Here is a 13,723-nt window from a genome sequence, read left to right as displayed (position 1 = left end):
GCCGCCCCACCTGCACACCACCCACGGCCACCGCCGCCCAGGGACGCTCCGGACGCAGGCCCGCCAAGGAGACTTCGTCTGCGTGGAGTGTGGGACGCGCTTCCACCAGCCTGGCCACCTCAGGGCCCACACGCGGGCCCACACAGGTACCCCGCCCGCCACCGGGCCTGGGCCACCCGCGGACCCCGGGGGGGGCACTGGGGAGAGGAGCCGCCTCTGCCTTGGCTGTGTCCCCAGCCACTGGCACGTGAGCCCCCAGCCCGAGCGGCATCACGCAGCAGACTCTCCCATCCAGCCCCTAGAATGGTCTTCCCTTCTCATCCGGGTGCCGTGTGGTTTAATTTGAGATGAGCCTGTTTGCAAATGTCCTATTTTAATTAGAGGGTCGAGTCCTCAGCAATGAATATGGTAATGAGTTCTGCTGCCCACGGCATGCGCGGAAGTCACTGTGCCCCCGTCAGCATGACACGCGGTGCGGGGGCTCTCTTTGCTGGCACTGGCCAGCCACGGCGCTGTGTACCCGGGGCCCCCGTGGCCGGTTGGAGATGGTGGCAGAGGCCCCCGGCCTGTGTGTGCCAAGCTTGCCCACGACCGTACAGGCCGAGAGCCGTGCGTGGGGACCTCGCGGGGGGCGGGGGCCGGAGGGCTGTGTCGGACATGTGAAGGATGCTTCCCGCAGCCAGTGTGATGCAGACTGACAGAGGCCAAGTGGTAAGTAATGCAGGAGGAGGGTCCCTCCACGCAGACACTGATAATTAATGTTGTCAGTGACGGCTTTCTTCAGCGGCGAGCTCTGAAATAAAAAGAGCAGTGGCCCCAGGCAGCTCTATCCAGTCTCTTACTGTAAGTGTTGAAGTAAATTGGTACTTTCCGGCCACAGGCGAGGCGCTGGTGTCTTTCCTGTGCGAGTGCTTTAGCCGTAACAGCCTCACGTCGTGTGCCGTTGTGGCGAAGCTGGCACGCTCCTCCCTTCACGCACCCCCTCTTTCCCACAGCGGCATTGGGCTCTCATGGCCTCCGAGGGGCCGAAGTCCATGCCACCCCCGCAGATGCCCCCAAACAAGTAGGTCTTCCGAGTCATTGGCTGTCGGGTTACTGTGGTCGCCGGGAAGAGACATGCCATGGTGCTCAGTGTGAAGGCCCCAGTGGCTTTTTCTTTTTACCGGAAGTGTAAACAGCCGCGTGGCTTTGACGTAGACCCCAGCCCTCAGCACGGTCTGGGGGCGAGCGACACACCCCGGCGGCCGTCGGGGCCGAGATGGACAAGGACGCGGCAGGTGCACGCAGCTGCTCTTGATCCTGCTGGGGGTGAGGACATTGCTGGAGACCCGAGGTGCCTCGCACGCTAGGGACCCCTGCTTTTCTCCCCAGTGTGTTTCTGCTCAAGTTTGTTCGAGAACAAGTTTTGCCGTCTTTCTTCATGGCGTGTCTGTGCCCTGCCGTGAGACACGCCGGGCTGGGTGTGGCACTCCACGGCTGTGCCTGCTCCTTGATCTGTTCCCTGCCCGACACATTCGACCGGCATTGTCGCCGTGCACGGGTACCGTGTGCATGTGCACCTGACACGTGTGGCTGGACATGTGTGGCCTCTGTATGTCCACACGCCATGGCCATGCTCTTGCACACACTGATGGAGGCTTCCATATGTGCTCCTAGGTTGTGAGGCACACACCGTCCTCAGTGGCCTCGTAAGTTGTCCTGGGCTGCGAGCTCGCCCCCGTTCTGTCCCCTCACAGAATGTCCCTCCACCTTCTCCTCCCACGGGCATTTTCCGTTGACATTCTTGCTTTCTGACGGATTCCGTAGCTGCACACTGTTCCCTTTGTAAAGGAAGAGGCGTTTCTTTGCCTCCAGGGCAAGCATCCAGGCCCTGTCGCGGGGTCAGCTCAAGCCCGTGGGTCCTGTCCCGACAAACAGAACCACGCGCGGACTCCTGGCTGTTGAGGATGATGGTGTTGGAGGCGCCACAGGACACGCAAGAGCCCTCCTGGTTTCCCTGGAAGGGAAGGTTGGCAGTGAAGCGATCAGTGACACGGGTCACGCCAAGCGAGGGTGGATGTCACACAGATGTGGCCTCATCAGCACTATGTGCTTGCGTGTTATTGCAACTGTAGAATTCCTGTTTGTTGCTAAAAAGCCTTTTCTTCGTGTGTCATCGACAAAAGGCTTTGTGTGTTACAGCTTTTCAGTCAGTGATTTCTCTCTCAGTAAAAGTGATAGTGATAGAACAGAAAGAAGGTACTTCACGATGCTGTGACTGTTCCTGAAATAAGTACCGTCTCTCCGAACGTGGAATTGAAAGATCTCTAAACACGTGACCTCAGCTCGAATTAGGTAGCACGCTCCTTTTTCACAGAAATAAACCCCCTTGCGACAGGAGTCACTGCAGTGTGTTTGTGGGTCATGGTCACAACGAGGTTGTGCCATAATTGGAGATGCATATTGAGATGAGAACTGGATTCAGTCCAAAGTGTTCGTGGCATGTAGGTGACCCGTGAAAGCTCCCTAAGACGTGGTTTTTTGATGAGAGTGTTTGGTGGGGTGGGAAACGCCAGGAGATCCACGAGAGCTCCGTTAGGCTCTTCAGGAACACCCACCAGCTTTCTTTTTAACTGTGCGCTGATTCCACTCCGGCCGCTTTAAAATGCTCCTGTCACAAGTAGGTCAACAAGGCCCATCACTGAGACTGTGTTTTCAGTTATTTCTGTGTTACTTGTAGTTATGCTCGGAATTCATGAGTTGTTACTCATCCTGGATTGTGATCTGGAAAAGACGTATATATATTTTTGTCTTTGTCTCTGTGAACTCAGGTTCTGCAGTTTTATACTTAATACCAACCGATGTGTTGACTTCACGTTCATAGGGATGCACGTTACGTGCTGTAAGAAGCTGTTCCCTCTCGGTGCGGGGCCCTCAGTGCGTCAGCTGTCCTTCTGTCCAACCTTGGGGCAGCGCTCGCCTAGGCCTGTGACCCTGACGCTGTGCTGGGCTGATCTGTCCCTCCCACGGGGGCTGCTAGTTTGCTTAATTCCACATTTGCAATCGTGGCCCCTGGTAGTACTTTTTGTGTTTTGTTACATTAAAGTAGCTTTTTTTTTTTTCTTTAAAGATTTTACTTATTTAAGAGAGAGCACGAGCAGGGGGAGCTGCAGGCAGAGGGAGAGGACTGAGCAGGGAGCCTGATGCGGGGCTCAATCCCAGGACCCTGGGAACGTGACCTGAGCTGAAGGCAGACGCTTCACTGCCCCAGGCGCCCAGGTCCCCGTAAAGTAGCTTTGTCGATGCGCCACTGAATGTTCTGGTTCTCTAAGATTCCACTTCTTTAGCAAACTTCGGAATTTAAGAATTCCCAAGGGGGTGTGTCTGCCAAGATAATTGAAAACCGCATTCGTCACGGGTACAGGTTTAAATCTTGGTATTTGTCTCATCCTGTAGTTCTCAATGTTTAAAAAAAAAATCACAATTGCTGTGTTAGATTTTGGGTACGACCCAGATCCGTGGACCAATCCTGTGGTTGTTTGTCTGGAGTGGGAGTCATGCTGTTTACCAGCAGGTTCGCTCTCAGGTTAATGTGTGCTTTCCTGACATTAAATCATTGATATTTAAATATTCTATCAGATTCTTTTCTTGGGACCTTTAGAAGCTGCAGATTATGGGTTTTTTTTTTAAAATCATATAACATCTTATATTCATGCAGAGAGCATTTGATGTGATACTTGGCATTAATGGACTTTAACAGATATTCATAGTAGATGCAAATTCAGTTTTAAAGTTATCATCGAGTCACTCATTAACAGTATTTATTGAGCACCTACTATGTGCCAGGCTCTGTAATTCTAGGGAGACAGTCAGAGTATTGGGGACACAAGGTAAATATTTTTTCCTGCTCTGCTGTTTAAACCTTCAGGTCCAGGGGGCGGTTTAGACAAGGAAACAGGGCAAAGCAGCACAGCGGTGATGGTCCAGTGGCTGTACGGTGAGGGTCCTGGGACCTGGATGTGGGCATGTAGGAGACCGTGTGGGGGCCAGGGGGGAAGCACACGTTCCCTTGGAGAAGCCGTGCAAAGGTCAGCGGTGCTGGGGGACGGAGAGCCCCCTGAGGGCGGCGGGGAGCCCTGAGTGGGACGGCGTCCTCGGTGTTGCGTCTTTAGAAGGAGAGTCGGGCTGGATGACGTTCAGATGTGTGATGGCGGTGGACGGTGGCTAGGTCACCTGTGTGAGACGCAGGGCCCAGGTTCAGGTGGGGCTGGCGGAGAGCAGGTGTTTGGGCACAGGGGGTGGGGTTTGAGGTGGTGAAGGATGAGCGAGTCCTGGCAGAGGAGCTGATGTGTGTGTAATAGCTTCCAACATGGAAATCCAGTCGCAGTGAGCGAATTCCACTTTCGGAAACTAAACAGTATAAACTGTAGAGATCTTGGGTTCCTGAGTAGGAAGCTCTGAATGTGACTGTGCTCCCCGGGCGTGTGACCTCACGCCGGTGACTGGGTCTCTGCAGTAATGACAGCAGCACGTCTCTCCATGCTGTGAAAATACCGTGGGAAGCGCGAGCCGTGCACTGTTCTGCGGGGCAGCTCCTGCTGCCTGTGACTCCAAGCACGGCCGCTGCCCGTCGTGACAGCAGGGGACCTGGGTGCACGCGCGTGGATGCCACTGCCCGCAGGCCCGTCGGCAGGACGCCTGCTCGCAGACTGAGCTAGGGCGCGAACCCTAACAGTGTCCTCTTTCCTTGGTGTCTCTCGGCTTTGTCAGAACCTGGTAGTGTGTTTGTCAAGGCTCTTGTTTTGTCTTGTTTTAGGGACTAGTTGCTCCTTAAAGGGAGGATGTGTCTTTGGAGAAGAAGAGTATTGTCACCCTGATGCAGGGCCCTGGTTCGCTGCTCTGTGCCCAGAAGCCCTTGAGCACTAGGCAGGCTCCGTGTTACACCTGCAGCCACACGGCACCCTTTCTTTGCCATATTAATACCCGGATTTTCTGTTAGCTAGTTCAGACAAATCATGATGTCCTGGGTCTCCAAGTGAGACAGTCCGTCAGGCATGGGGTCCAGGTCCATGAACCAAAACGGATCTGATTCCGTTGGGTACGAATGAACAGAAACTTGGAGGAGAAGTGAAATGATTCTCTTTTGATGTGTTTTTTGGCAGCACTCTTTTCCGTCCATACACTGGTCAACAGGCATTCCTCCCACAGGTGGAGTGTAAGGGATCGCTGAACCCTTATGAGTGCAGTTGTGGGTTCAGTAATAGTTTCTAGAAGGAGGCTCATGGTCAGGGTCTTTTCTGCAGGGGTTTACTCTCGCAGGGCGTGGGTGCTGGAGGGGAGGAGCTCTCCGCAGCAGGGAGGCATGACCACGGCTGTGGGCGAGTCATCTCCGTTCTGAGGAATAAAGGCCCCGCTGTTTGTGCTTCTCATGTTATGCATTGAATTCCGATCACGATGGTAGCTAATATTAGAAGCAAAATTCTAAATGAGGAGGGCTTCATGCATATTGTCACTTTCAAGATGCTTTGTCTTGGATTTAGCATGACTGAGTAAATGTTTAATTTCTAGTAATCACCAATATTCATCATTAGGAAGAACGTTTTTTGAAAGTAGTACGCTCAAGTATGGGTATCATTGTCCTATGGATGTTAGGGGGAAAAAAACTAGGAGGCTTTGTGTGTGTGTGTGTGTGTGTGTGTTGTGAAGAAATTGTTTTTTCGGTTATATGGTTAAACAATAGAAATTAAAATAATATTTAGAACCAAGAGAAATGAACCCTCTCTCCTTGCAACCCCCTGGTTTTTGGATTTAAAACACCAGACTGACTTTTGCTGAAATAGGAAATCTGGTGTTTCCAGTGTGTTTGGATTCCTTGCCAAAATTTAAAGACTGTGATTAATAGTTTATTTCTTATTATTCTAAATGTTACTTTAAAATAGTTAAGCTAGAGAAATAATTCCATTAATCAAAACAAGGGGAAATGAGAATATAAATGGGATCCTAACCAGTCTCTTGTTTAGCTGTGGGTATTACGATGCAGGTGATGGAGAAGTCACGTAGCGGCCATGCTGGAATACACGTGCAGTCTGATTTTGGGTCACTGTGAGATTCAGATCAGATATCAAAATCCAGCTCTGGTGTCTAAGCAGCTTTCGTATTCATAAAACCAAACAAACATCTTAAAACACATTATTCATTTTTCTTTTAAGTCAAACATACTATGAAAAGTTGTGAACGTGTGGAGTGATTCATCTAAAGTGCCACGTGGTCACGTGGCCCACGGCTCGGTGAGTAGAGCTCGCGGTCAGGAAGGTGTGTGCAGCATCGTGAAGCATTGAGCGCACGCCACGTTTGTCAGATAATGGTCGTGTCCCCCTGCTCTGAAGGCTGAGAGGTTTGTGTGTGTCCTGGGAGAGTACAGGCTTTCTTCACGTTTATGTCATCAGCCCCCCACACATGAGTATGAAACATCCCCTTACCTTATAAAGACGAAAGGAAAAAAAGTTGATCTCGTAACGTTCCAGAAGTCAATATACATCCCTAGAACATTGAAATGGAAAATAATTATTTCTTTTAGCATCACTGAAAAGCCCACAATTCACCCAGTGGCAAAAAAAAAAAAAAAAAAAAAAAAAAAAGCCAAATTTTCTGAAAACCTGTTTCTCGTTTTCTGAGTACTTTGTCTTGTAGGGGGGAGAAAGCAAGCTGTGTGTCCTCAAAATACTATGTGTGCACTTAAGTGTTTCTGTGACTCCTTTCCTCTGTGGCTGCATTTCCCCTTTGCCTGATTCCTCAGGATGAATTTCTTTCATTTCCTAAAAAGCCTGTAGGACAGCTGTATTGAGTAATAAAATGTTGGTCCCAGTGAATCTGTAAGTCAAAATGACTTCCTTAAAGAATGAGATGCTATTTGAATCTATCCCTTCAATTTTAAAGCAAAAATAGTTATCTCTGTGTCTAGATTTATGGACTAAACTTAACTACCTAGTTATTAGGCGTTTCCAGATTTGCAGTCCTTCTGAAACATTTTTAAAACTTTCTGAGCTTTGCAATGTAAAACTTCTGTCCTTTATAGAGGGAGGCCCATCCTCCTGTTACCTCCCTAATGGCGTTCTTTCATCTGCCCTGTGCAAGTTTGTGTATCCTGGTCTCGAGGAGGAGAGGTCTGGGCGACTGTTGGGGGTGCAGTCCATGTTGTGTGTACAGAATGGACACTGTTTAGAATGGCCAGCAAGTTTCTTTGTTACATGCAGTTACTTTGCAGAGACTTCCAAGGCCATTCACCGAACAGCTAACAAGAACTCATTTTTCTTTTGGCAAACACAAAGGCCATCTTCCTTCCTCGAATGTATCCAGAAGCAGTTCTAAAAGCACCCTGTTGATGAATCTCTCCGTGGTGTGATGTCGCTTTGCAAAAATGTAAAACCCCGTCCTCTGCTTTCCTGCCGGAAATTCACCATCTACTCGAGGACGTGGAGTGACTGTTACATGTCAGATAAACTTCTGTCTGTACCACTGCGCCTGCCCCCAACCCCTGTGGAATTTTTGTCGAGTATCTTACTGGACCTCCTTCAGTGATGATTGTTGGATGTCATGAATGTAGGGCTAGTTCTAAGTAGGAGCTTTCTGAAACTATTAACTAAAGAGAAGCACTTAATTCATGATGTCAGCCAGCCCCCCCCCCCAATTTCTAGGGTTCCTAGAGGCATAGCTGGAAACCAGTTAGAATTGTATGAGTGTGGTGGTTTATGTATGCATGTTAATTTCAAGCGATCGGTCTCACTTTATCAAGACTTTAGCTGAAGGTTAATGCAGTTAAGTAAGATTAATCTTGCCCTGTTGTTTTTGTCCTCAGATGGTAAACCCCATTGTTCAAATAGCGATGCTTCAAATGTCATTTGAGAGCCTTCTCTAAAAGCTACAGGCTCTCATTTATTCCCATTTTTATCTTGCAGTGCACTTGACTTTAGAATACCCCTTCTGTTTTTCCAACATGGTAATTATTTATGGAAATTGGTGAAAGCACTCTCGGTTCTGACAGACCTATGTGAGAGCTGTCCTTTTTTTTATTGTTTGTATGGCCCCCAAATTCAGCCTTGTATTGGAACTATTGTTCACCTGTAAATCCGCTTTGTACTACAAAATTCTGCTTTTCTGCAAATCCTCCCCAGTTCCATCTGGCCACCTTTTAACCTTCAGAGCTTGTTCAGACACTGTTATTTGCCATTCTTACATGCAAAACAGAGAAGTCTAACGCTTCTCTCTGGTTCGCTGGAAATGATTATTTCAAGCTGCCTCAGTAAGGCAAGAAGGCCAGTTGAAAATCTCTCCTGCTCGAGCAAAATGAGTTACTGCTGAAGTCAGGGGTCTTCGCTGACCTGACGGGGCTGCCGCGTGAAGGTCATTGTTTGTGTTCTCGGGTGTTGATAAGGAAATTAACAGGAAAAATGCACTTAGACACCAAAGGCAGAAATGAGCTTTTCTGTTGTCTGCTTTTTCTCATCCAGGGGAGAGACCATTCTAACCCAGATACCGTCCAGACAGTGCCTCTCAGAAAGGGAACCTAGAGACTCGTTTCCAGCGTCCCCCGGTGCCCTGTGACAGCCGTTAGCAGCCCCCTCATGGACGTCCCAGCAGTGACCCTGACCGCCCCGTGGGAGAACAGCTGCAGGACTCCCGACCGGACGCCCTGATCCCGGAGCTGCCGTGCTGGAGTGGAGACTGAGGGGAGATGCTTCTCCTCCCTGTGAGACGTTTAGAATAAATGAAGACGGTCTGCTCTGGACTCACATGTAGATATTCTCTATGCATCTATGTGCTCATTGACCACAGTCCCCTATTTGCTTATAATAAACAGTGGTGTTGGCAGGCCCAGTAGGAGCACATCTGAGACACTGGAGAGATTCTCGCGCGTGCCGGAGGGACTGAAGACGATGAACGCCGTGCAGGAGCCGCCGGTGCTCAGGAGGACTGTTGGGTGATGTCAGGACACGCGGTGCTGGAGCTGACCTTGGTAGCGTGTTAACACCACGGCCTCTCTGTGGCGTAGGGGGTACTTAACATCGTCCGTAAGAGAGGAAGGAGGTCGCGTTGGGCACTGTGAAAAGCAGGCTCGGTGGCGCGGGGCCGCGACGAGGTCCTAACTGTCTGGTGGCCTTCGGGGGCCGTGGGCGTTTCCTCTTAGCTCTTTCTGTCCTTCCCATCATTTGTGCTCAGCGAGCCCGCAGAGGAAGCACATCTGTGGGAGCGCTTATGTTCTGCTTTGGAAAGAGCTAGTTGAACACTAAGACACGCAGGCTTCTTTGATTATTCTCAGGACCTTTTTGTAACAGGGCTACGTTCTGCAAACTGCTCACCAAGGAAGACTGCCCGTAAATTCTCTAGCCACTGAACCCTCCTGGTCTAGACCCGCTTTAGTGATGGCGGGAGAAACCCTGAGCAGATTTGGGGGCCCTGGTGCTCTGGAACCCTCTGCTCTCCCTCCCTCCCTTCCTCCCCCCTCTTCCCTTCCATCTGTCCCTCCACCAGCCCAGCAAGTAGGTGTCTTTTCTTCTTGGGCCTGGGGACCTCCGTAGGATGAGTACCTTCACTCCCAGAGCGTGGAGGTCCCCAGCCCCTGGGTGGGGGCGGCTATATTATATACCTCTTCCTCAGTCCCGCAAATGCAAGTTTTTGTGGTGGGGGTTAAGGCCAATAACAAAGGATCTTAAACCGTGCAGTGTACGCAGTTAAAATCGTATTCCACAGATATAAATATTTTCTTTTCCTGTTACCGTGACACTATGTGTGATGGTAATATTTCTGAGAGTTTCAGATTTTTGCACATATGATTTTATGCATTATCAAAAGTTACTGCTGCCTTGAATGAAGATGTTCTGTGAAATTTTTTGCAAAAGCTTTACTAGGTTTTTTTTAATTGTGAAATTTTGTAAAGGCAGGAAATGGATTAAAACGAGCATGCTAAATATATTTTTCAAAAAAGCAATAATTTTACATGTACAGAAATTATGCTAACCTTTAATACTGGTGAGAGCGACAGTTTACTTAATACAGTAATGGATTAGTCAGTTTTTTGTAGAAAATGGGCTTCTGATACAAAGATTTGTTTAAGCACGTGCGCACGCGCACGCACACACACAAACCCTAAAGTGTGGTTTTCCTGTTGTAATGATTTGTTGAATTATTATTATATTATTATTATTGTTGATGTTGTTCTTAGTTAATGTTTGGTTCTGGATTCTACTTGTTACTGAATTTAAATTACTTGAGGTTCCGGTTACTTTGCAACGCTTGCAAACTGCAGTGTAACCGGCTAGCTTCTCATACATATGGATGTGCACACACATGTGTACACGTATGTGTGTATATGTAACGTTTCTACTTATTTTTTCCTGATATTCTTACACCAGATATGTACCAGAATGATCTGTTGTGTCCGTGTGATTAGGAATGTCCACGCAGATTGTTATCGAGCAGCTGTAAGTGACTGTTCTGTAAAGTTATTTTGAGCAAAGTCGCAGAGACACATTCCTCTGTTCACCTTAGAAATCAGAATGCCTTTCTGTTGACTTATGTTTGATCATTTTGATAGTTTCCCCAAAGTGATAATTTCCGCATTTCATTTTCTCGGCTGAAAGCGAGTAGTGACAGTTCAGGAATGCGCAGGGGCTGCTGATCCAGTCCCGCCTGTTTCTCTGTGTTCTAGTGATTAAAAGCAGTTCTGTACCCAAAGTGACACGGAAGTGTCGTGTCCATTCTTCCTGTTTCGGAAGCGGTACCCGGGAGCCCCGCCAGCAGTCGGAGCTGCCTGGTGGCGAGAGGGAGCTGCCTGGTGGCGAGAGGTGCCTGGGGTGCCGTGGGCTGAGCGCGCAGCCCGAGTCAGCATACGGAAGTGTGTGCTGTGCAGAGTGCAGAAGTAGGTCTCCACGTGACTAAGCGGACGGAGGAGGACCCTCCGAGGATGCCGCCCTCCGAGACACGCCGCTCTAGGGCCTGACTGTGGTTTCTTTCTTCCACTGGTCATCAGTATTGTTGGGTTTGTTAATGCGTTGATGTCCGTTTGACCATAGTATTTAATATGATTTGTGTTTTCTTATTTATTTAGCCAATATGTTTTGACTCGCTTTTTTTCGAATGGTAATTTCCGCATGATCTCTCCTGTCAGTCACCTTCTGACTGTTACAGACTCTTTCTACTACCTCTACCGACCTGCTGTTTCCTCGTGTCTTAACAGGATTTTTACAGTGTTGGCGTCTAATGTAACTTAGACAATAAAGGGTTTGGTTGTCTACACTGCAGCTTCTCCGTGTATCTCCCCGCCCCGCCTGCGCTCTTGCTGCTCCTGGCGCAGCTCTGTTGGTCTGGCTCTCCTCCTCCCCCTCTCCACCTCCCCGCTCACGTCTCTTCCTCGTTGTCGATGTCAAATAACACAGAAATAATAATAATGAGCTTATAGGAATCTTTCAGGTTATTCACTCATATTCCTTAATTTGAAGAATGAACATTTAAATTCTCTGAGAAATCAGCTGGTAAGCCTCTCTCCTGGGACGCACTCAGCCCTTCTACCACTTTCCTGCCTGATTTGGGAGGGCCTCTTGGCATCTCAGATGGATTCATCTCACGTTGGTCAGAACACAGTACAGATCTTCAAGGCAGGTGGCTTTTGCCTTTCCAGTTTTGAAAAGTATTAAATGCTTTTAGAGGTCCGCTCCCTACAATACTTACTTATTTATTTTTGAAACCAAGAAAGACACTGGTTTCCTGAAAAGCACGTGGCCCAGGAAATCGCTCGGTTACTAATTGCACGCGGCCGCTGGATCAGGTAAAGGGATGTGGATTTTGCCCGGTGTGTCGAGAGCCAGCTTCAGACTCGGCCACTCTGTTACAGGTTGTGTAACGTTACAGAAACATCTAGATAAGGGCACATGCACACGTAGGTGTAGTAACTGAGCACTGCTTTGGGATGGAGATAGTGTTGAATGCAGCAAGAGGTGCCGTCTCTCTGGGGCCTCCCATGGAGCTGCTCGTTCTTCCCACTGAGACAGAGTGAGGGAGCGAGAACGTGCTCATAGCCCACGGGATGAGTGTCCCCTGGATCAGTCTGTACCCAAGACACTGCGCCTCCTGGATTCTCATGGCCAGATCCCCTTTATCAACATGCCTGCTTTCAAGCAAAACACGATCACCCCCCAAACCCCAAGAGGTTTCCGTGATGTACAAAGAAGAGGGACTGTATCTGTCTAACTTTTCCTCCCACTCTCTAGACGGAGTAGCATATGCTGTTTTACTGCGTTTGACTTCGGTGAGTTCTAAGTGCAGAGCATTTTGTTCACCGAGAAAAAGAAAACTCACAGGCCAGGACTCCCAGCGGTGGTTTAAGTGCACTCCAGGCCCACGCACGCCTGTGTGACGGGACCGAGGGAGAATGTTCATTCTTCATCAACTTTGCGGATTATACTTCGAGGCAGTAAAATGCAAAAGACCATAGAATTTGTATTTCTTTTTTTTAAAATACAATTTATAACATTATATTTTGTACTCTTTATATTAGAATTTGTAACTAGATTGATGTATTTAACTCTATTTCTGAAAAAATAATTCAGTGTTTCAGTTATGTGATGAAAATATTTAGATAAAACATATTCATTCTATTGGAATTTGAAATCAATAAAAAGATCTTGGAGTTCTTGAGATTTGTTAAGACCTTTTTCCCCGGTTTCAGGAGGCGGCCTAAATCCTTTGTCTTGATCTGTGGTTTTCTATTTTCACTGGCAGAACACAAAACAAAGCGTTAGCGCTCTTTCTATTAACAGAAGAGTTTTAGCATGATTCATAAGATAATTCATCTAACGCTATGTCGAGATGGCCAGAGAATTTTTTAAAAATCTTTTGTGGACTCCAGGGTGGACACACTGTTTGCTTGTTTTGGAAGGTGGCGATGGAGTTGTCATTTTCTCCCGCAGCTCATCTCTTCGTTCCCACACCAAACGCACACACCATTCTCACTCCCACTGTCTAAGCCACACAGGATGTAAGGGATGGACACAAAAGGAACCCCTAGTCAGATGAAACGATGGCATCAAGAACTTGGGGGTCCAGAGGCACTAACGGAACTTGAATTTAAAAAGATGAGAAGTGTTTTAAAGTTAGAAGGTATAACTGTGTCTCCACTGGCAGAAAAGAGAAGGGGTGTGGTGGGCCCTTGCATGTGGCCTTCTGGTTGTGCCATGGAGGAAATTAGAGGGTTGCACAAGGCGCAGAGCCCCAGGCCAGTGCTGGCGTCTGTCCAGTGGGGCAACGGACCACGCACCGAGTTCACGCCCCTCTGCTCGAGGGTGGGAGCACCCATTTGAGGAGCTCCCCGAAAGGCTGTTAGGTTTTGTAGTGTGCAGAAGCAGACCTGGTCATAAGTGAGGTTTATGCCTCAAACTGCTGAGAACCTCTCATCCTGTCGGGCGGCTGGTTCTATGAGGACTTGGCGACACAAATGTCTTGAGAAGGCAGCTGACGTTAACTGAAGAACTGACCCTTCTGTGCGGGGACCAGGAGAAATCCCCAGCCCAAATCTCCTTGTAGCCCCTGACGCAGGCAATTCCTCCCAGAGGACACCCCGTGAGAGCTCGTAGGTTCAAACCCAGGTAGACACCTTCCCCAGTCCTGGGCTTTCTGCGGGTAGCCATGCTCCTTCCTCCAGGAAGGCGGCTTTCCTGCTATCTTCCTGCTGGTCACCAGATAGCACAGACAG

At 48.8% G+C, this 13,723-nt stretch overlaps 1 protein-coding gene across 1 annotated transcript in view; it reads left to right on the top strand.

The window, feature by feature from the left end:
• ZNF516 (zinc finger protein 516) overlaps window positions 1-11,691 on the top strand; it is an 85,926-nt gene extending 74,235 nt beyond the window's left edge. Inside the window, exons 4-6 of the mRNA XM_034643202.1 lie at window positions 42-146; window positions 996-1,063; window positions 8,487-11,691. Coding sequence (XP_034499093.1) covers window positions 42-146; window positions 996-1,063; window positions 8,487-8,546 — 233 coding nt within the window. The 3' untranslated portion in view covers window positions 8,547-11,691. The remainder of the gene's footprint in view (window positions 1-41; window positions 147-995; window positions 1,064-8,486) is intronic.
• The last annotated feature ends 2,032 nt before the right edge of the window (window positions 11,692-13,723 follow it).

This window comes from Ailuropoda melanoleuca, chromosome 14 (genome assembly GCF_002007445.2).
Source record: "Ailuropoda melanoleuca isolate Jingjing chromosome 14, ASM200744v2, whole genome shotgun sequence".
Taxonomy (NCBI): domain Eukaryota; kingdom Metazoa; phylum Chordata; class Mammalia; order Carnivora; family Ursidae; genus Ailuropoda; species Ailuropoda melanoleuca.
This window is presented reverse-complemented; position numbering and strand designations above follow the sequence as displayed.